Source organism: Pelodiscus sinensis, chromosome 1 (assembly GCF_049634645.1).
Source record: "Pelodiscus sinensis isolate JC-2024 chromosome 1, ASM4963464v1, whole genome shotgun sequence".
Lineage (NCBI taxonomy): Eukaryota > Metazoa > Chordata > Testudines > Trionychidae > Pelodiscus > Pelodiscus sinensis.
Genome location: NC_134711.1, coordinates 316,522,778 through 316,544,038, shown reverse-complemented (window position 1 = coordinate 316,544,038; position 21,261 = coordinate 316,522,778). Strand labels below are relative to the sequence as shown.

At 47.8% G+C, this 21,261-nt stretch overlaps 1 protein-coding gene across 6 annotated transcripts in view; it reads right to left on the bottom strand.

Moving 5' to 3' along the window:
* The window catches only part of GAB2 (GRB2 associated binding protein 2), a 174,526-nt gene that overhangs the window by 15,029 nt on the left and 138,236 nt on the right, over window positions 1–21,261 (bottom strand). For all 6 annotated transcript variants that reach the window (XM_075919477.1, XM_075919478.1, XM_075919479.1 and 3 more), the window contains 3 exons: window positions 7,034–7,274; window positions 2,508–3,094; window positions 1,353–1,447 (listed from right to left, as the gene is read on the bottom strand). In XM_075919477.1, the coding sequence (XP_075775592.1) occupies window positions 1,353–1,447; window positions 2,508–3,094; window positions 7,034–7,274 (923 nt within the window). The remainder of the gene's footprint in view (window positions 1–1,352; window positions 1,448–2,507; window positions 3,095–7,033; window positions 7,275–21,261) is intronic.

Sequence of the window (21,261 nt, the reverse complement as noted above, 5' to 3'; positions counted from 1 at the left end):
TCACTATGTGAGGAATGGTCAGCTTCCTCTAGCTCTGCTGGAAGGTAGGTTCCATCCATAGGCCTCTACACTCCACTAGGGCCATCATGATTCTGCCCCCCTCATAGGGATGACTGGGACAGCCTGCTCTGAGGGTTTTACAGTGTCCCTATGATGTGCCTGTAAATAACTGTACCACTCTCTAGTCCTCGAGCTTAGGAAATCTGAGTATCACAAACATCTTTAATGGAGAGGATAATTTGAATTCCCAGATCTGGACCCCTTCTTGTGGCCTTAGTGCATGATTGCAGAAGCTCTGCAAACTCAGAAAGGAGCTTTTTCATTCTCACTGTGAGTTTTACACACAGTTTAGGTAATACTCTTTATCAAAACATCGCCCTAAGCTACACGTTTAGGGTGAGATTAAAGATGGGATGGTGGAATCCATCCAGACAAATGCGTGTACGTTTCAAGCTGAACTGAACTTTCTTGGAGGTTTGAAAATAGTTCAGTTAACTCTGTTTCTCATGCATCGCTGCACGTCTTGGCTCCAGCCGTGACAGAAATGCAGCACGAGAGGCTGGTTTAATGGTATTTCCAGTTCAAAGGGAAGCAGGAAGTATCAGAATTCTCATGACAGAGCCTGAGCTGGCAACATTTCCAGCCCAGCTCTGCAAAATCAGATTCAGAGTCATAGATTATATTGCCAGAAAAGACCATGAAACGGTCTTGTCTGATCCTCTATATTTCACATGCCCTTTTATTTCAGCCAGCTGCCCCTGTATAACTTGTATGAGGCTAAAGCATGTTTCCCATTAAAGATCCAGTCTTGACCTTAAGACATCAAGAGATGGAGAATCCACCATTTCCCTTGATGGTTTGTGCTGATGGCTAAAACTAGTCCAGATGTTTCAATAAGCATTCAGTCTCTTTAGTGCTTCTCTGAGATGAAGCACCTGTCAGACATGGTTTGTGTAAACATCCAAATCAAACCTCAGCTCTGAATGGTGTGAGCTTATCTGGTTGCTAGTAAACAACTGTTAAGGTGACCATTACTAGAGTTGAACCACAAACTTCCAGGACTCCACCATGAGTGGAAGGACTAAGGCTTTGATCCTGCTTTCACTGAGGTCAAAGCAAAACTCTCATCGAGTCAATGGAGTCAGCTCAAGCCCTTGGTCGACTGGCTGGCAGCTGTAGCTGCTGGCTGTGGTTCACTGTCCCACTGAGACCACTTACAGAGAGAGATGAATGAGTCTGCTCTACAGCCTTAGCTGAGAGCCAGCTAGCTTTTAGCTTAACTGTTAGAGGCTCCTGCATTAAGCTCCAGAGGTCCCAGATGTGGTTCCGCCTGTTGGGGTCACATAACTTACCAGATAGGAGTTGAAACCGTCATTCACAGACTCTGCTGACTGAACTGTGCTGCTGCCACCATGCTGTGGGTATTCGTAAGTCTCACAGGAAGAAGCTGAAACACAATCGTAGAGTCACAATCCACGCAGTGCCGACTTGTGCCTCTTGCAGTTCTAATGGTGCCCCTGACACTTCTCACCCTCAGAAATAGAGCCACGAGTCAGCTCCCCTTTAGATATTGCTGATTCGTGCTATCCAGTAAATTACATGTAATGTGTTGGTATTTAGGTAGGACAGCACAGGCAACTAGGTAGGCGTTCTAAAACTGTGCATGTCTTCTCTTTCTTATTTCTGTCCCAGCATGGTCTAAGTATTCCCCGTCCGGTTTATTCACTTAACCTCACTGATGGCTACTGAGGGTGGTCACAGCATTTGGCTGTGCTGACCTGGCTCAGCCTGGAACAACTGTCCTGAAGGGAAAATCCCACCCTTACATTTACTCTTCTCTGTCAGCCAGTTCCTTGCAGCTTTCCGCTAGCTATTTTAAAAGTGCATGGTCATGTGTGTGTCCAGCTGGAGATGGCTTGGCTGATTTTCAGAGGAGCTGGCTGAAGGACCACAGCTCTAGTCCAAGCCAACAGGAGCTGCAGCTGCTCTGGAGCGCTGAAAATCAGACCTAGAGGGTGCTGAAAAATACCTTGAGGTGTCTCAGGATGGATGCCCCAGCTTTGAGTCATCCAAAATTAGTGGCAACTTTTGAAAACCTTGGCCACAAATTGAATTAGAAGTCAAATGAACCAGCTGGAGCTGCAAAAAATATGGACCTGAAAGGAGGTGTTTCAGTGTAGATCTGGACTTTCCCAAAGTTTGGGGTGTGCGTGTGAAAATCTGGTGTTTTGAGTCAGCCCTTTATACAGACAGAAACTGGCTGCAGAATTTGGACATACCCAAAATTCAGCGGTGTTCATATATCCCACAAAGCCCAACCCCTTACTATGTAGTAGCAGCTCCTCAGCTAGGATAAAGCAGTGCAGCTCCAGGTGAGCTATGCTGATTTACACAGGCTGGGCATCTGGCCCAATGTCTCTCTAACGGACTCAACATCTTTACTGTACTGTCCAACTCAGTATCCCGGGGAACGACGCCTTGCCCTACCACAACCCCCATTTAAATACCTCGGTGTAGTCTGCTGTTCTCCACTGCTGGTAATGTGTTCCTTCTGGGAATGGTAGCAGCCACGGAGACCACTCCTATGCTTTCACAATTCGGACGGTGCTGCTGGGGGCTGCCCCACCGCGGCTCCGCCTGCCCTGGCTTAGGGGGCCGGGGTGGGGGAGCAGCTGGTGAATCACTGGAGGCCACAGCCAGCGTGTTGTGGTTCTTGTCCAGCGTGAATGTCCTTGGGATCTGGTATACAGAGCGAGGGGCAACGGGGATGTCATAGGAGTCCATGGAGAGCTCCCCAAACTCCTTGCACAGGGCGTTGTTGGGAGTCTTGAAGGTATAGACCTCCTCGTTATCCGTGTCAGAGCCTGTGAGGCTGGCTTTCGTGTGCGTGTAAGAGCCAAAGCTCCGTGGGAGGTCGTAGGCGCTGTCCCTGAGCTCCGAATTGTGCCTGCTGGGTTTCGGCAAGCTATAGAATCCATGGACTTGCCTGCCGACCCCGTTCACACAGTGTCCGTTACCCTGGGAGAGCTTCTGAACGGCCGTGTCACTCCTCATGAAGAACGAGGACCTCGTGGCTTGGGAGAAACTGGCACTCCTAGGAAAGAGGAAAGGGCATGGCTTAGCTCTCCGAGGCAGTGTGGCCAATGGTTACAGCAGGGGTCTGGGAGTCAGGAGAACTGGCTTTGATTTGGCTCCAGTAAGGGCGGGGCCTTGGGAGTCCATTGTTAGCAATTGGAAAGTTGGCGACTCTGTCAGTGCTATATAAGTATAATGGTGGAAGTGGTGTAGTTGCACTTGGGCCTGTGTGGTTCTGGGGGCCTCACCAGACAGAGCGATTGGCCAGCACTTCACCTGGCTCACAGGGTCACAATGCCATACCCTCACATTTTGCCCCATTTTCCCTCCATGGAGGAGGGGAGACCAGGCCATACTTGACTGGCTTTGTGACTGGGTGCATGGACACTCAGGCCTGGTCCAGCTGCCTCTCCTCCATGGCCATGAATGTGGCCTGGCCAAATCTGAGTGAGTGAGCAGGGCTTGTGACATGTGGGAGCAGGGCAGGCAGTGGCAAGAGCTGAAGTGGTGTGTGGCTGGGTTTGAGGGAGGCTTGCCTAGCCTGGGCCACAAGCTGGGGTATGCGGACCCCTCCCAATAATCAACAGAGGCACAGATCTCCTCCAGCCCTTGACAATAGGGTTACAAAAAAGATTTTGCCTGCAGTAAATTATAGAGGGGAACTAGAATTTGTTTCTGGGGTGGGAAAGGCCAGTAGAGAATAGTTTTGTTTCTATTTTACCTCTCCCGCAATGTATGGTATGGCTGGGAAAGATGTGGCCTGGGGGGCCGGATCCAGCCCACCTAACACTTTGATCTGGCCTGTGGACTGCAACTAGCCTCTACTTATATCCTACTGCCCAGGCCATCGAATTTCTAGGCAGTGGCTCAGGCAGCAGGATCCTATTTCAATGGCTTACGGCTAACAGTCGTTGTGCCACCCTGGCAGGGGCAGAAGCTGCAAGCCCTTTAAATAGCCGCAGCAACATGGTAGCGAGGCCAGGAGTTGAAAGCCCGTGGCTGTGCTTTTAATTCAAATACTCAGGCCCCAGACAATTCTGGGGGGAGGCTAGACCCCAGCCCCGCCCCTTCCCCCGTGACCACGTACCAACATTAATTATGTGTCCCCCGTGTGAAAATTATTGTCAACCCCTGGGCTACGTCTAGACTGGCCCCTTCTCCAGAAGAGGCATGCTAATTTCTAATTTTGGAATAGGGAAATCCGCGGGGGATTTAAATATCCCCCGCGGGATTTAAATAAACATGTCTGCCGCTTTTTTTCCTTCAGGTAGGAATAAGAGATCCTCCGGAAAAGGGCTTTATTCCGGAGGATCGCGCCAGTCTAGATGCTTTTTTCCAGCTTTTCCCCAAGCCGGAAAAAAAGCAGCGGACATGTTTATTTAAATCCCCCGCGGATTTCCCTATTCCAAAGTTAGAAATTAGCATGCCTCTTCCGGAGAAGGGGCCAGTCTAGACGTAGCCCTGATGTATGGTGATAAAGGTACTGCTGTTCACAGAAACCATCACAAGATGGGGCTAAGAAATAGACTAATTTGACACACTAGGCAGCAAGACAATGCTGAATTACACCAACTGGATGACCAGCCCTCAGAATTTGGTTCTGGGATGAGATATTTTGACTCTGACAAGGATTTAAACCAGATGCTCCAGAGGAGGAGCCTGGCTTTGCCTTTCATCTGAGGATCTAAAAGTACTATACAAAGGTTTATTACTCAGTTTGCCCTAATGCTGCTGCCACATAGATATTATTAATCCCATTTAATAGCTGGATAAGACCCAGGAGGGTTACGTGGGAACAGTACCAAAGAGCCTGACACCTCAGTCTGGGACCACACATCGGGGAAGGAATTTCCTTCCAAACCTCTACTGGAGATCAGCTGTTACCATGATAATAAAAGTTGATAGACCTTATTATTTTCAGCCTCGCTATTTGAAATCATATATATAGTAGCCCAATGTCTAAGAGTCTGTAATGCTGAAATGCTGACTGTTCCCTCTGGGCGGCGCTGTTGCCTGAGTCACGTCCTTTGCCTCCCGCCATGGCGCTCGGCTGACTTTTGCGCCGCTCAGCTGGGCTGCGGCGGGGGAGCAAGCGGCGGCATGGAGGTGCTGCATGGGGAGCGTGGGGCCCAAACGGCCGCTTGCGCTGCTTGCTCCCCGGCAGTGGCCAGGCTGAGCGGCGCAGAAGTCAGACGAGCGCCACGGTGGGAGGGGAGGGAGGGGCTGGGCGGTGACGTATATCGCCAGGGGGTGGGGCCTGGCCATGTACATCACCACCCCACCCCCCTTCGCCTCCCACCGTGGTGCTCAGCTGACTTCTGCGTCACTCAGCCTGGCTGCTGCGGGGGAGCGGTGGCCCAGCTGAATGGCTGGTATACTTATGGCTAGTATATCTATAGAGTCCAGGTTAGAGTGGAGCAACATTTTTGAACTGTAACCTTTTCCAGTGGAAAATGATGATTTGGCAACACAAAAATGTTTTGCAAATTCATGTGCTGAAAATGAAACTCAAAAACTCTGAGAATTTGGACATGTATGTCAGTATTTTCAAAAGGAAACATTTCCGTATTTTCAGTTTGAAGCTACTTTCAGTTTAGCATTTTCCTGTAATTTTACTTTTAAAATTCAGAACCAATTTAAAAGGCTCAAAATCAAAACATTGTGTTCAACCCAAAACAAATGTTTGTTTTACTTTTCGATTCACTGAAAATTTAAAAACAATTGTTTTCACTTTAGCCTTAGACTATTCCCCGCCCCAGTTTTTCAGACTTATCAGGGAACTGAAAAATCCATTGTTTGCACAGTGCTAGCCAAGGTCACTGGTGTAAGGGGAGGCCTTATTCACATTCCAAGGACATCTCCCCCTTGTTATCTATTCTTGATTCCTCTGTAACTAGCCTTGTAGAGGATGTGTGCAGAATTGTCTTTAGTCTCCAAGAGGAGTCTAACAGCTGGAACATGAGTAGGGTTATTTATGTTTCATTAATTCCATCTGAAGTTAATTTTTTTGACTGTTAGTGAATGACAGATGCAACAGGGAAATTCTGTGAGGACTCAGAAGAAACTGTAATAATCCAGCTGTGTTGTGACCTTTTGCTCCTCTCTGGCTCTCTTCCCCCATCCCTCCTCCTTGCTTACACTCTGCAAACCCAGCTCCCCACTGTTAGAGGCACAGGTCCAGCTGGGAGGTGGGAAGGCTGCCATTCTCCCACTGAAGGTGGCTGACAACTGTGATGCAAACTAAGCTCTGGGTTTGCACTGACTCCATAGGAAATGTCAGCAGGGTGTCAAAAGGCAGGCAAATCCACCCGTCCCTTGAAATGAAAAAACGGTTATTTGTCCAGAAAACTTTGCCTACAGGTTGAAACCAGAAATGATGGGTCAGGTTTTTGCAGTGCAGAGGGGTTAATTTGGCTGGCATGGTCACTTTTTGCTGCTCCTGCTCAGCCACTGGGATTCCAGCATAGGGGACATTCCATGGATATAGAAAGGGAGAGTGGGGTAGGACATAATTCAGCTGCATCCTGACAATCCCTAGCTTTGGAACAGCCCCTTTGGAAGCCTTTGTAGCTGGGTGTAATATAAATGAGCTTTAAGGCTGCTCTAAATTATACCATGGGCCACCCCACTCCACAGCAGCCCTGGGGATTGGAGGAATAAGATCATTTAGAGCCATCATTACTCTCTCTTTAGCTGCCTACATTTACTGATGCGCTAAGGCTGACATCATGCCTTTGATCAAGGCGCAATTCTCATTGATGTCAGTGATAGGGGTGACAGATTAAGTGACTTGCCCAAAATCACACAGCCAGTCAGTAGCAGACCTAGAAGTCGCTCCCACAACGTCTGTGCTGTAGCCAACCACCAGCGCTCCTTTGAGATATAGTGCTGAGGGTGGAATATCACTGCTGATGTTCAGGGTTTCCCTTTATGTTTGCCCATAGACCTCCAACTATACCTCGTATTTTCTGATTTTCGGCTCATGCATTGGTGCAGGAAGAGATAATCCTGGGGGGCACTGGTGGACAAGGTGGTCTGGACATGGTTGGCAGGTGAATCGAAAGTAAACAAGGTAGGCTGGCTGGAGTGGACAGGAGCTGACGACTTGCGTTCTCTGAGCAGGTGGTGGTTGGAGCTGTTGAGCTCGGCAGGGGAGGAACGTGGACCGTGGCTCACCAGTGGAATGTTCCTCAGAGTGTCTGTGTGAGAAAAATACAGTGAGGATTATTATCATGTAAAAAGCTAGCACTTTCTAGCTAGAGATCTACAAGCACCATCCAAGGGCAGAGCGGGTAAGTGAGACATAATGTGGCCTACCCAAGAACACCCACTGGACTAAGGACAAAGTCAGGACTAGACTGCCCATCACCTAGCTTTGCAGCCAGGTTCTCTACCCCACTTCCCACCACTTACTTTCAGTCATCAAAATTATACCTGTCTAGAGCTCTCAGCTGTGAAGCACTTAACAATAACAAGGCACAAAATGCACCTACCCAACGGCAGCTTTGCAGGCAGTCATACCACTTAATGGGCCATGGGTGTCTAAACTGTATTCTCACCTGGCAGGGCAGTGTGCAGGCAAGCTTGTATTCCCAACACCTAGAAGGTTGATAAATACAAGATGTAATTCTCCAGGGTTGCCCATCTGGTGCCTTTCATAAGCACTCATGATTCATGCCAACTTTCTCCTTAATAATTTAAACTTCAGATTCTTTAGGAAAACGTGGGAGAGGGATATGGGTTTTAGTGATATAGCCATGCAGGAACTCATCATGTTCCTCAGCATGGGAAACACAGATTGTCATTTGTGCTGGCATTAAGTTAGGGAGTGTCCACCGTCAAAGCCACCTCGGTGAAGGCCACACACAAAAACACAGGCAAGAACTGGAAACGGGCCAATGGTGTAGCTATAAACTGGCAGTATCAAATGTCTCTTTATCTGCGGGGGACTAGGGAGAAACAGAAGAAAGTGGTTGTGGAGTAAATGGCCCAACAACCCGTTCCTGTGTGGTATTGGGAGTCATCTAGCAGGAGGTTCTCAGCATGTGATAGGAACAGGAGTCTGCTTCTCCTCTCATTTATTCCAGTGAAAATCAGGAGACTGTTCCCTGAAGTCAAGGAGGCCACACTGGTGACAAAACAGCACGAGAGGAGAATCAAATTCAAGGTCTCTGCATCGGAAGGAATTAAAAGAGGCTCCCACAGAAGTCTCATAACAGCAAGTTCTTTAGTTCCCAAGTTCTGGCCTTCAAGCTTAGCCCCAACTCACTCTGAGGAGGGAATACAAAAGCAGGTGGCTGGTCGCACTTGCCTTGCTGGGACATCCTACAGGTGAGGGGGCCTGATATTCCCCTGCCTTGGGTAGCCATTCACACCTGTGCTCAGTGAGTCCACAATGTTACCAGCATACAGTGGCAGCATTTTACACCCTTTTTGCACTTACTGTGCACAGGTGTGGATGACTACACAAAACACAATTCTGCCAAGAATCAGGCCTTATAGCGTTGTCATGGAACGAGTTTACAAATGGAAGCTTTTAAATAACTAGATGTGTTTTTCATCCAAAGAACTCCCCAGAAGTATTAAAGACAGGAGTTCAGTACGCTCACCACACACCACCACACGTTGTCTGGTGTCATCATTACATCCTATTTACAGCACGGTAAACTGAGGAATAGGGTGTCTTGCTCAAGGTTACATATCAAGTCATTCCAGAGTCCTGATTCTCTTCTCCCATTAGTTTTATGGGGTAACTTCATTGACTTCAATAGAACTATTTCTGATTTGCACCAGGTTAAGTGGGAAGAGATAAAAGGCTAAATTCAAAGTCCCCTTCTCTAGCCAATACCCTGCACTGCTTCTGCACTGTTGTTGTAGAATATCCATTTTAAAATACTAAGTCTATTTCCACGCAGAATAGTGATAGAAATGTAGCCGTGTTAGTCTGGGGTAGCTGAAGCAAAATGCAGGACAATGTAGCACTTTAAAGACTAACAAGATGGTTTATTAGATGATGAGCTTTCGTGGGCCAGACCCACTTCCTCAGATCAAATAGTGGAAGAAATATCCTTTGGTATATATGGTTGTGACTATTTTCTTCCACTATTTATCTGAGGAAGTGGGTCTGGCCCACGAAAGCTCATCATCTAATAAACCATCTTGTTAGTCTTTAAAGTGCTACATTGTCCTGCATTTTATTTCCACGCAATGATTCTACAGAGATCAAGAGCAATTCTGCTGCCATCCTAGCTCCCCTATAAATGTGCTCCAGGAGTTTGAACCAGGCATGAATTTTTACAGCCAAGCTGTAAGCCCCATAAAAACAAGGTGACAATATATATTGGAAAAGCAGAGCCAGTTTAGTTAAAGTGATTTCAAGGGTGCCCAGGCAAAGCATTTAATCACAGTATATATAAAACTCCAGTCGTATGGTACTGAAGTCACCGTTTTTATAGCTGTGATATTAACTAACACAGTGGTGATGGGGAAAGTGCCTGATTGACAGTACTGGGAAATTAAATCCTCCCTCCTGGCACAGCACAGTCAACAACAGCGCAAACTGCTTGTTTGCCTCAACTGTGAACTGCAAGGACCACCCAGTGGGATTCATAGATTTTGAGGTCAGAAAGGAGCATTATGATCACCTGGACTGTTTTTCCTGCACACAGCCAAAGAACCTCACCCACTAATCCCCACACTGAGGCTACAACTTCTGTTTGAGCCATGACAGCTCTTATACGAAGATATCCACTCTTGATTTGAAAGCCTCAAGTGATGGAGAATCTACCACCGCCCAAGGTACGTTGTTCCACTGTTACAATTTTGCACCTTACGAGAGGAGAGACAGACGGTTCTGTGTCCATGTCCATTCAATCCTTAACATTTTTGTCCAGTGTCAGTCATGATGGTTAGTTTGTGAAGTGGCCATTAAGATCTGGACTTGGACCACAGCCTTCATTCACACAGTTTCTGAACCAAGCAAGTTCCCTGTCAGACTATGTGCCCTACGAATAAGTACACAGAACTAACAGGCCTCGACCTGCAGTTTTTGCCCAGAGAAAACTCCCAGTGAAGTCAAGAAATTGAGCCCACTGATTGGTAGTGTTACCCCATTTTAACCCAAGTCCCTAATCAAAGCCTGTGGGTATTCCAGTTGGGATAAGAAACCACTAAAAGTCTGTTCTTTGGTGTAATCTTGCTTATTTGCAAGTGTAACCCCCTCTTTCTTTCCTTCCTGGAAGCAAGGCCACACTCTCCTGTGTGCCTGGGCGTCTGATGGTTTTAACATTAAAGGAGATACTAAATACCCCAGTGGTGATGTTGGATAGTTGGGGATCCCCTATCCACCTCCTTGCTGCAGTCCCTTTCTTTTAAAGGAATATACAACAGCGATGCCTCCACCTGGCTGGCCCTGTACACACTTAATGGTATGTCCTGGGAGCCTCCAGGAATAAACCTATTCCAGTAATAATCTGGATCTAACTCCAAAGTAACAATTATAAATAATATACATCTATTTGATTAAATTAGAATGAACACACCTTTACTTAACAACTTAAAGAAGCAGGGTTTAACACACTTTAAATTAATAAAATCAATTAATAAAGTACACAGAAATAAAGGAAACTTATCTAACTGGCATTTACACTTCCACCATTAATCCTTTCTCAGAGTATGTATTCCTCTGGATCTCAGGCTGTGTATAGACTACAGGCTTCTTTTGGAAGAAGCTTTTCCAAAAGAGATCTTCTGGAAAAACTTCTTCCGAAAGAGAGCATCCACACAGGAAAAGTGCATCGAAAAAGCAATCTGCTTTTCCAAAAGATAGCGTCCACATTCATTGAATGCTATCTTGCATTTAAGTTGTGATTACTATGGATGGAGTGGCCACCAGTGCACCCATGCTTTTTCCTGGAGGCCTCTTCTTTTGAAAAAAAAACCCTCTTCCCCATCCACACATGCCTTTTTCCATTCGGAAAAAGAGGTAGAAAGAGGTTTACCGCTGTCTTTACCTCCCTGCATTCTTTCAACTTTCTGTTGTAAGAAAGCAATTGCAGTGTGGATGTAAGTGTAGTTTTTCCAGAAAAACGGCCTTTTTTCCGGAAAAACTCTGCAGTGCAGCCATACCCTCAGAGCCCCAGACACTTGCGTGGGTGCACTTGAAGATCTGCAGCCGGAGCAGAGACAGCACTGTGCAGATTGTGTGTATGTCAGTCCAGGCAGCAACAACTGGAAATCCCTCTGCCACTGGAGCAGTCCCTACCAAATTCCAGCAGCTCTGGCTCACTGGGCAGATCACTCTTGCTCTCTTCGGACCCAGAGTCAGTTTATCTTTTGTGCTCCATCCCAAGCAGGACTTTCCCAAAGAGCCACAGTTACACACAGTACCTTCTATGCAGGTTTATGCAGGCCCTTCTCAGGTTGGCCTGGCTTGGGGGACAAAAGCAGACCCGGCTGCCATCTTGCCTATGAGGGACGTACTACTGCTGCCAAGGCCGCGTCCCCACTGCTCCACCCCATCTCATGCTGGCCACATGCACCGTGCACTCATACCTGCTGGAGAGCGCCCTGGGACCGCTGGAGTCCAACATCCACATGCCAGGATCCTGGCAGGCAGGCTGGATCCTGGCCAGACCCGCTGGTCGGACTCCCCATGCTCCTGGTGAGGCATAGCCTCCCTTCCACACTCAGCCTATGGGCCGCTAACTTAGCCGAACCAGTCTGAGTGGGGAGGAGGGAGGATATCAGGGTCACAGTGTGGAAGGGGAAGGCATTTTGGGGCTGGGTTTGCAAGCACTGGGCATAGGGCTGTACCGAGGGGCTGACTCAGGTATTTAACAGGCTGTCTGGGGGCCCAGGATTGCACCAGGGGGGTGGCTGGATTCTGGCAGCTGTTTGGGGAAAGAGACCTCTTGGACCCCACTTCTGTGTGAGTCGCTCCCGAGCCCACTGTCTGCATGGCAGAGCAGCCCTGCCTGGATCCCAGCACACTCAGGTTGGGCAAGACGGGCGGGGCTGTGTCATGGGAGTGGTGCGCAGGTCGCACTGCCAGGGAGGGGTGCGCACGATTACCTGGTGGTGGCTGGTCAGTCTCTGGTGACTCGGTGGGAAAGTGAAAGGTGCGCAAAGCACCAGCAGTGCACCTTCCCCTGTTCCCCCGCCTGGCACCTTGGGACCTGCCAGAGGCAAGGGAGTCTCGCGAGAAGTCTGTTCTCTGTGGCGGACGCCTCTCCTTTTATAATAGTATAGACATAGATTAAATATTTATGTTGCTACAGTAGCTAGAGACCCCAATCAGAACTGGTGCCCCGTTGTATTGTAGACTCTGGAGATACAGATACTCCTAAAGCCAATTTGCTGGCTCCATCAGAGCTGGCACCAGAACAGAGGCAGAGGGAATGTACTTGGTGCCTCCCCTATCCAGTGTCTGCTGAGATGGATGTGGCCTTTCACTAGCCTATGGCATCACTCTCTGCTTCAGTGGCCTGTACAGGGTTTTGCAAGGGCACAGCATAGCCAGAGCACCAGTACAGGGTACCTTTGCCCAGAGATATTCTCAGAGGGACTTTACGCCTGCCCCGCAGCCCTTTTGCAGGAGCCTAGCTGACATAAATGGGCTGCGTGGAAGTGATAATGAAGACAGGCAGCATAATAAAGGAGGAAGAAAGGGATACAATCAAATAGATACTATTTTCTATACATACAGACAAGTCATATGGTCATAAGAATGACCATACTGAATTAGACCAATGGTCCCTCCAACCCAGTATCCTGCCTTTAGGCAGTGCCAATGCCAGGTGCTTCAGAAGGAAAAAATAGACAGGTAATCATCAAGTGATCCCTCCCCGTCTGCCATTCCCTGACAGAGGCTTGGGACACTTCAAAGCATGGTTTTGCATCCCTACCCTCCTGACTAATAGCCATTGGTGGACCTGTCCTCTATGAATTTATCTAGCTCTTTTTTTGAACTCTGATATAGTCTTAGTCTTCACAACATCTCTGATAGTTCCACAGGTGGACAGTGCACTGTGCCAAGAAATACTTCCCTGTGTTTGTTTTAAAACTGCTGGCTATTGATTTAATTGGGTAACTAACTAGTCACATTTTCTTAGATCTCTATCATATCCCTCTTAGTCTCTTTCCCAAGCTGATAAGGCCCAGTCTTAATAATCTCTCCTCATATGGAAACTATTCCATACTCCCTAATAATGTTTGTTACCCTTTTCTGTACCTTTTCTAATTCCAATATATCTTTTTTTGACATGGTGCAACCACCTCTGAATGCAGTATTCAAGATGTGGGTGTATCCTGGATGTATATAGAGGAAATATGATGTTTTCTGTCTTCTCTATCCCTTTCTTAATGTTTCCCAGCATTCTGTTAGCTTTTTTGACAGCCGCTGCACACTGAGTGGATGTTTTCAGAGAACTATCCACAATGACCTCAAGATCTCTTTCTAGAGTGGTAACAGCCAGGGGAGCTGACACCCACACCTGGCCTCTGGGCAAGGTGGGGTGGGACTTGGCTACATACTCCTGGAAGGGGCAGGGCCTCAGGCAGAAGGGGCGGGGCCAAGAGCAGCTAGTCCTCAGTACCATCCTAACCAAGGCATGCCCTTCTCTCCCCAGGGCTGCCCAAAATGCTGTCTAGAGTGCTGCTGTGGGACTCCAAGCGGCAGAAACAGGAAGCAAGAGCTCTGGCGCCCTTTAGAATCACCAGGCCCTGGGGCTACTGTCTCTCCTCTCCTCTCCTCCCCTGTTGGCAGGCCTGGTAACAGCTCATTTAGTCACCATCGTTTTATATGAATAGTTCAGATTACGTTTTCCAATGTGACTTAGCATTGATCAGGTTTTGCTGTTATAAATAACAAGCCGCGCATCATCATCTGCCCCTCAGCTCAACCACCAGCCCCCGCGGGCCACCTGCTCAGCACAGATACCTGCATTGTTATGAAAAATGAAAGGATGACAGTTTCATAGCACCCACATCATCAAGCCATGCTGTAATTCGATGGTATATTTTGATTGTTGTTACACCTGCCTGGCAGCTAAGGCAGCCATTTTAGGACACACCATTTTAGGACGCACTGCCTCTTCTTGGCTATCATTTTTAAAAGAAATGAATGGAGATTGCCTAGCTCCTAGAACAGACCTTGAACAGTCATCAAGTCCAGTCCCCTGCCTTCACAGGAGAAGCAAGTACCATCCCTGTCAGATTTTTGCCCCAAATGGCTTCCTCAAGGATTAAGTTTATAACCCTGGGTTTAGCAGGCCAATGCACAAACCACTGAGCTATCCCTCTCCCCCAGTATTTGTACCTTCTTCATACCAAATCTCCCCTAATGCTACCAATGCCTGACCACTGTGAAAACAAAGCATGTTAGAATTCAACAGCATGGCAATTAGATTCAATTGTAGGGAGCCATCCCACCACAGTGATCTGGCATGTACCGAAGGCATGGGGAAGCTGATGAGAACACTAAAAAAATAAACAGCTATTAAAAGCAGGGCTAATGGCTCCACAGCTCTTTCCCTTTTTGTGAAGGTGGGGGATGGGGAGAAAGGAAGTCGGTGGCGGGGGAATGACCAGCAAACTCCAGTAAAAGCAAGCCATTCCCTCAAGGGAAGCCATTCCATTGACAACCGCATTGATTTTCAAAATGAATTCCCATTACGTTTCTCACAGCGGCGGGGATACCGAGAGCATTAGCAGCAGTGAAAAAACATAACACTCATGTACTCCATTAGGGTTCTGAGATGAACTCCATAATAGCAGGTGAGAGAGGGATTGTCATGTGGGCCTGGGAGGGTTTTTCAAGGGTCAGAAAAATAAATCCAGCAGCTGCACAATGAGGCTGCCAAGGTATATTTTTGGTAGAAGTAGGAAAGCCTGTATCCCATCAAACATCAGAGATTGGTACTTTCTGGGTGGGGGAGGGGAGCAAGGCGTGTTAAAGGATTCACCTGACATAATGGGGATTATCTTTGATCCATACTAACACAGCTCCAGCTCTTCCAGAAAAGCCAAGGCCTTAGCATTTCTATATTGGCTGGAAATGGCAATGGGTTTGAGGAAGGCTGATTTTGTGATTATACCAGGAAGTTGCAACTCAGGAGCTCTGGATTCCAATCCTGGCTCTCCACAGTCACTCTGTGTCACACTGGGCAAGTCATCTCCCTCTCTGTGCCTCAGTTCCCCCTCTGTAATAACTCAGACTTTCTATCACCCTTTGCCCAGCCCTTACTTAGTACAAGGGGGTTCTGATCACAGCTGGCATCCCTTGGACCTGCTGTAATAGTAAGAACTATCTGGTTCTGGTGTTAGCAAGTACAAGCCTGTTGAACTGAATATCATTCCTTTTCTCCTAACAATTCGTACTCACAGCATAGTAGGGGTACACCTACACAGCAGTGTTATTTCAGAATAACTGATTTTAATAACATCAGTTATTCCAAAATAACATAGTCCACGTCTACACTACAAGCAGTTATTTTGACATAATGTCGAAATAATGTCGAGCTGGAGAACTTACTCTGACTCCTGTAACCCTCATTTTACAAGGAGTAAGAGAAGTTGGAGGAAGAGTGCACTACCTCGGATTTCCTGCTGCGTAGACAGCGCCAAAAGCCGAAATAAGCTATTTCGATTTAAGCTACACAATTGACATAGCTGAAGTTGCGTAGCTTATTTCAACTTTAGCCCTGCTGTGTAGACGTGCCCTTGGTGATGTGGTGGGGAACACAGGAAGGAGGGATTGGTCATAGGTGATGGTGTCTTGGCTTTCTGCATCAACCTTGCTTCTAGGCACGCCCGCCAATGGGAGGAAGAGTGGCGGGCAAAGGAGGCAGTTGCCACGGGGACTGACGATTCTAAAGGGCTGGGGGCTCCTGCCTGCCAACATTACTATGACAGTGGTGGTGGCCAGAGCCAGGCCCTTTAAATGGCTGTCAGTATCCCATGTGGCACACTCCGAGTGGGTCTGAGGGCTGGGGAGAACACGTGCCATGGTCCAGGCGGCACTCTAGGCTGGCTGCCCCTGACCCTTTCCTTCTTCCCAAGGCTCTGCCCCTTCTAGGAGCACAAAGCTGGCCTCCCACCCCCCTCCTTAGCCAGGGTCCAGCATGGCTGTTGGCTCCCCTGGCTCTAGGGGTACAGCTCATCAGGATCATCCAATATCAGCCCTGTTTGTTGTGCTGTACCCATTTCCTGGATGGGCAGAGAATATCAGTTTCCAGAACTTAGTCTACAACAAACATGTTATTTCCTTCCATTGTTCTAGCCTCGGCACAGCTTCTCCAGTGCCAGCAATACCAGCAGACCTAGAGTAGATGGGTCACTGGTGTCTTTCACCACTGTGTGGTCTTACCCCACAATGCTAATGCTTCCCTTTTTGCTAGCTCTACATTCTCCGGAGAGACAGGGCAGGTGTGTCACTCTAGCCCCCTGCCTGCAATATGCCTGCAATACGCAGCAGTGTTTCAGCTTAGAGAGATCTGAAAATGCTCTAAAATCCACATGTGGAGGCAGACTGCCATGAAAAAATCCTTGTGTCTCCCCACTGTGAGTCTGCCCCCTTTTGATCCAAGGAGACACTCAGGCAGATCCCAGATCTGAGCCTTTGTGTGCCAACGATCTCAAGTACTCCTTGGATCGATGGTGATGCTCAGAGCACGGTGAAGACCCTGTAAACAGGTGTGATCCATTGGAACTGCGCCAAGGGCAGGGCAAATGCCAGGAGTAGTTAGGGAGGGTTAAAGTACTGTCATACTCCCAGTTCCTCAGGCCATCCCCACAGGGGCAGAGTTAAGGTTGTGATAGAAGGATCATTTTAACCTTGCATTTCTTGGTTTTCCAGCCCTTGGGTTTTGGGAGTTAAACTCTCACAATCTGGCAAGGCAGGGGGAGCACTGAACACCTACAAGCTTCACTCCAAGTTAGCAGCATTGTTTGCATGTGAACTGCTCATCAGGTTCATGCTACAGACGGCTCTGTGATCCCTTAAGGAAATGGGACCTAATTCTCAGCTAGTGTGAGTGCATGTAACTTCATCAAAAATCAATGTTGACTGACATCAACAGAGACTATGGCCCTGGTAGAGTTCAGAGTTAAGATGTGCACGATAGGCCAAATGTTATGGTAAGGAAAAAACAACTAAGACTACATCCCAGAAGGAAAAAATGTGAATCTGAAACTGTGGCTAGCTACAGTATTGACTAGGCTGGGAGCCAGGAATTTTTTATGACTGTTTTTCAATCTAAAGAGTGGTATTTCCCTCCTTGCTGACAGCTTTAAATTCCCTTGCTTACAGCATTTGACTATTACTGGCTACACATATTTTTACACAATGTTCCTGTGCTTATCTGAGTAAAATAATTACTCGGTCTCCTTTGGAAATTGTTGCTCAGAAGGTAGTTTTTAACCATAGCAGCTGATATAATGACAGTTCTCCTCTGCCTGGAGCCAGATACTGCCCTGAAACATTTCCCATGTTCACTGACTTGAAAAGGTGCTTCTATGGAAGAGCTGTAATCCCTTTTCATGGTCAGTTTTACTCATGGGCTCCTCCTGTTTTTACTCCTGTGAGTAGTGCCACTGAAGTAAGTCAATTCAAGTGTTTGCATGAGAAAGGACTGTAGATGTGAAGTTTGCAGATGGCATTTGCAGAGCAGGTCCTGATGTCACAGTGTTAACTCTTGTTATATCCATCTGATACTATAGTCCTGATTCTCCTTTTGCTTATATTGTTGTGAAGCAAGGGTAACTGCAGAGAAGTCAATAGAATCACATGACTGCCAAATGGCAGTGGTGAATCAGGTCCACCATGCCTTGAAAGTACAGATCGTACTTTCAAGCTCTGTTTTGTGGATGAGGCTAGGAAAGTGAGCTCAAGTGAGCTAAATTCAGAGACAAATTAGGGTTCATGCTCCAGAAATGAATTAGCAAAATGATCAATCACAATGAAACAAAATACAGGACTATGTAGCACTTTTGTTTCAGCTACACCAGACTAACACGGCTACATTTCTATCACTATCAATCGCACTGATTTTCATCTACCTATCAAATTGATTTTCATCTTATGCCTATTTGTACCTCCATAATGGCATATGAGTGCATATGGGGCAGGATCCGAGGCTACAATAAGGAAAGAATAAATTAAGAATTACCTAGACAAGTTAGAAATCTTCATAAGGACCTGTCTGAAGAGATCTCTGAGCCATTAGCAATTATCTTTGAGAATTGTTGGAGGAGAGGAGAGACAAGGACAAATATGTACCTATCTATAAAAAAGGGAATAAAGATAATCCAGGGAATTATAGACCAGTCAATTTAACTTTAGTACCTAGAAAGATAGTGACGCAAATAATCAAACAATCAATCTGTAAACAAGTAGAAGTGATAGGTAACAATCATCATGGATTTGTCAAGGATAAATGAGGCCAAATCAATGTAATAGCTTTCTTTGACAGAGTAGCAAGCTGATTGATGGGGAGAAACAGTAGATGTGATATAGAAAGGCTTTTGAGACTGTCTCACATGACTTTCTCATATACAAACTATGCACATACAGCCTAGATGAACTTACAATATGGTAGGAAAATCCATCCTCAGAGAGTATCAGTGGTTCTCATTCAAGCTGGAAGGGCAATATCATGTCCCATAGGGATCTGTTCTGGATTCAGCTCTGTTCAATATCTTCATGAAGGATTTGGACAATGGCATAGATCAGTGTTTCCCAATTTTATTTGGCCATGGAACCCTTTTCAGCTTTTCAGAATTTCAAGGAACCCCTAGGTTTGTCAAGCAAAGAAAAAAAAAAAAAAAAAAAAAAGAGGGGAACCCACCAATGCGTGAAAATCACATTTCTTCCCCAAGACCCCACCCCTTTGAGGCCCCATCCTCTCTGTTCCCCTCCTCTCCATCACTTGCTATCCCCAGCCCTTGTACACTCTCACGGGGTTGAGACAGGAGGTGCAGACTCTGGGGTGGGAATGAGGAATTTGAGTGTGGGAAGGGGTGAGAAGTGCAAGCTCTGGGAGGGAATTTGGATGCAGGAGAAGGGGATGCTGGCTCGGGGAGGGGGCTCCAGGCTTGGGAGTGTTGGGCTCACGTGGAAGGTTGGGGTGGCGAGCAAGTCACAGGCTTGTGGATTTGAGGGTGCAGGAGTTTGGGTGGCATATGTGAGGGGCTCAGGGCAGGGAGGTTGGGAGTATGATGGGCTCAGGACAGGGTCGTTCTGAACCATTTGCACACCCCAGGCGCCGGAAGCGCGGTGCCGCCCCTGGGAGTGCGACGCATGAACCCCACCCCCGAGCACCCGGCACATGCGTGGCCCCTCCCCAGGAGCGCGGCGCATGCACGGTACCGCTCCCGCCCGGCCTGGCCGCCCTGCGTGGCGCCCCCTACAATGGAGCGCCCCGGGCAGTAGCTCGCCTCGCCCGTACCTTGGGCCGGCTCTGGCTCAGGACACAGATTTGCCATGTGTAGATGGTGCAGGAGTGTTGTGGCAGAAGACTGAGGATGTGGGGCTGCAAGAGTTTGGGGATGTGAGAGGCTCAGGACAGGGGCTTCCAGTGTATGATAGGCTCAGATTTGGCGTTATGTGGTGCAGGAGTGTTATGATGCTGCAGGCAGTGAGATGGGGATTTAACTGGGGGCATGTTGGCCAGGCTTCATTTTTAAATAAAATATTATGTCAAACTCAAAAGGTTTCAGTATTGTCTTTTTTTATGAGAGGGGTGAGGAACCTGTTTTGAGTCAAGGGTCACTGACCCACAGAAAAATCAGTTGGGACTACACAAGTGAGATGCAAAAAAAATCCCCAAGCCTTACTAATGTGGTCCCAACTGTGCTGTTGCGCGTAGGGGACAGGGTGCTGGTGGGTGCTGGGGACAGGGAGAGTGTGCTGCTGGGTGCTGGGGACAGTGCTGGTGGGGGTAGGGGACAAGGTACTCGTGGGGGGTCTGGGCAGGGGACAGGAGCAGCTGGGACCACTACCTGACAATCCTGCAACACCTCTGGGTTCCGGGAAGTGTGCAACTGCACTTCCCCTCCCTGAACAGCTGGTGTGTGCGCTGCCTGAGCAGCTGGGGCTCTTGCACTCCAGCAACTTACTTCTGCGATGCTGTCCTGCAGCGGGGGAAGGTGCAGTGAGTCCCAGGGCAGAGCGTGCTGCCTGCAAAGTCAGAACTGCGCAGCCCCCGGTCTCCTGACCTCCCCCTTCTTCCCCGCAAGCAGAAAGGCGGTGGAACTAAGTTGCCGGGTGCTACAGCCCCAGATGTTTAGGCAGCGCATGCCGGCTCCTTTGGGGAGGGGAAGTGCTTCTCTCCCCGCTGTGGGTCACATGGAGCCACCCCTGTCCGGCACTCCCCTAATGTGCCATCCAAGAGCTACTGTTCCCTCTGCCCCCGCCTCCCTACGCCTCTGCGTCGTCAGGGAGGAACGGGAAACAAGCTAGCCATCTCTCTCTCTTTCAGAGGTGGCAGGGGAGTGCCGGCTCTTCGCGGAACCCCTACTTTCGCTTCGTGGAAACCCAGGGTTCCGCAGAGCACCAATTGGGAAATACTGGCATAGATAGTACACTTGTAAAGTTTGCCAATGATACCAAAATGGGAGAGGTTGCAAGCATTTTGAAGGACAGGATAAGATTTCAAAATGATCCTGACAAACTGGAGACATGATCTGAAGTAAATAGGATGAAATTCAGAACAAACAATTGGACAAATACAAAATGGAGAGGTGACTTTTCCGGAATATTCCATGCTGATAAGGCCTCACCTGGAGTACTGTGTTCAGTTTTGAACACCATGCTTTGGGAAAGATGGAGAAAGTCCAGAACAAAAAATAGCCCAACCCAAACCCGATTAAAGGTCTAGAAATATATGACCTGAAAGTAAAAAACTGAAAAACTTGGATTTGTTTAATCTGGAGAAAAGAAGACTGCGGGGAGGGGAGGAGGACGGACATGATAACAGTTTTCAAGTATGTAAAAGGCTGATATAAAGAGGAGGGTGACAAATTGTTCTTTTTAATCACTGAGGACAGGACAAGAAGTAATTGGTGTAATTACAGCAATTACAGTTGATTTAGTTTAGCCATTAGGAAAAACTTCCTATCCGTCAGAGTAGTTAAGCACTGGAACATATTACCTAGGAAGGTTGTAGAATCTCCACTACTGAAGGTTTT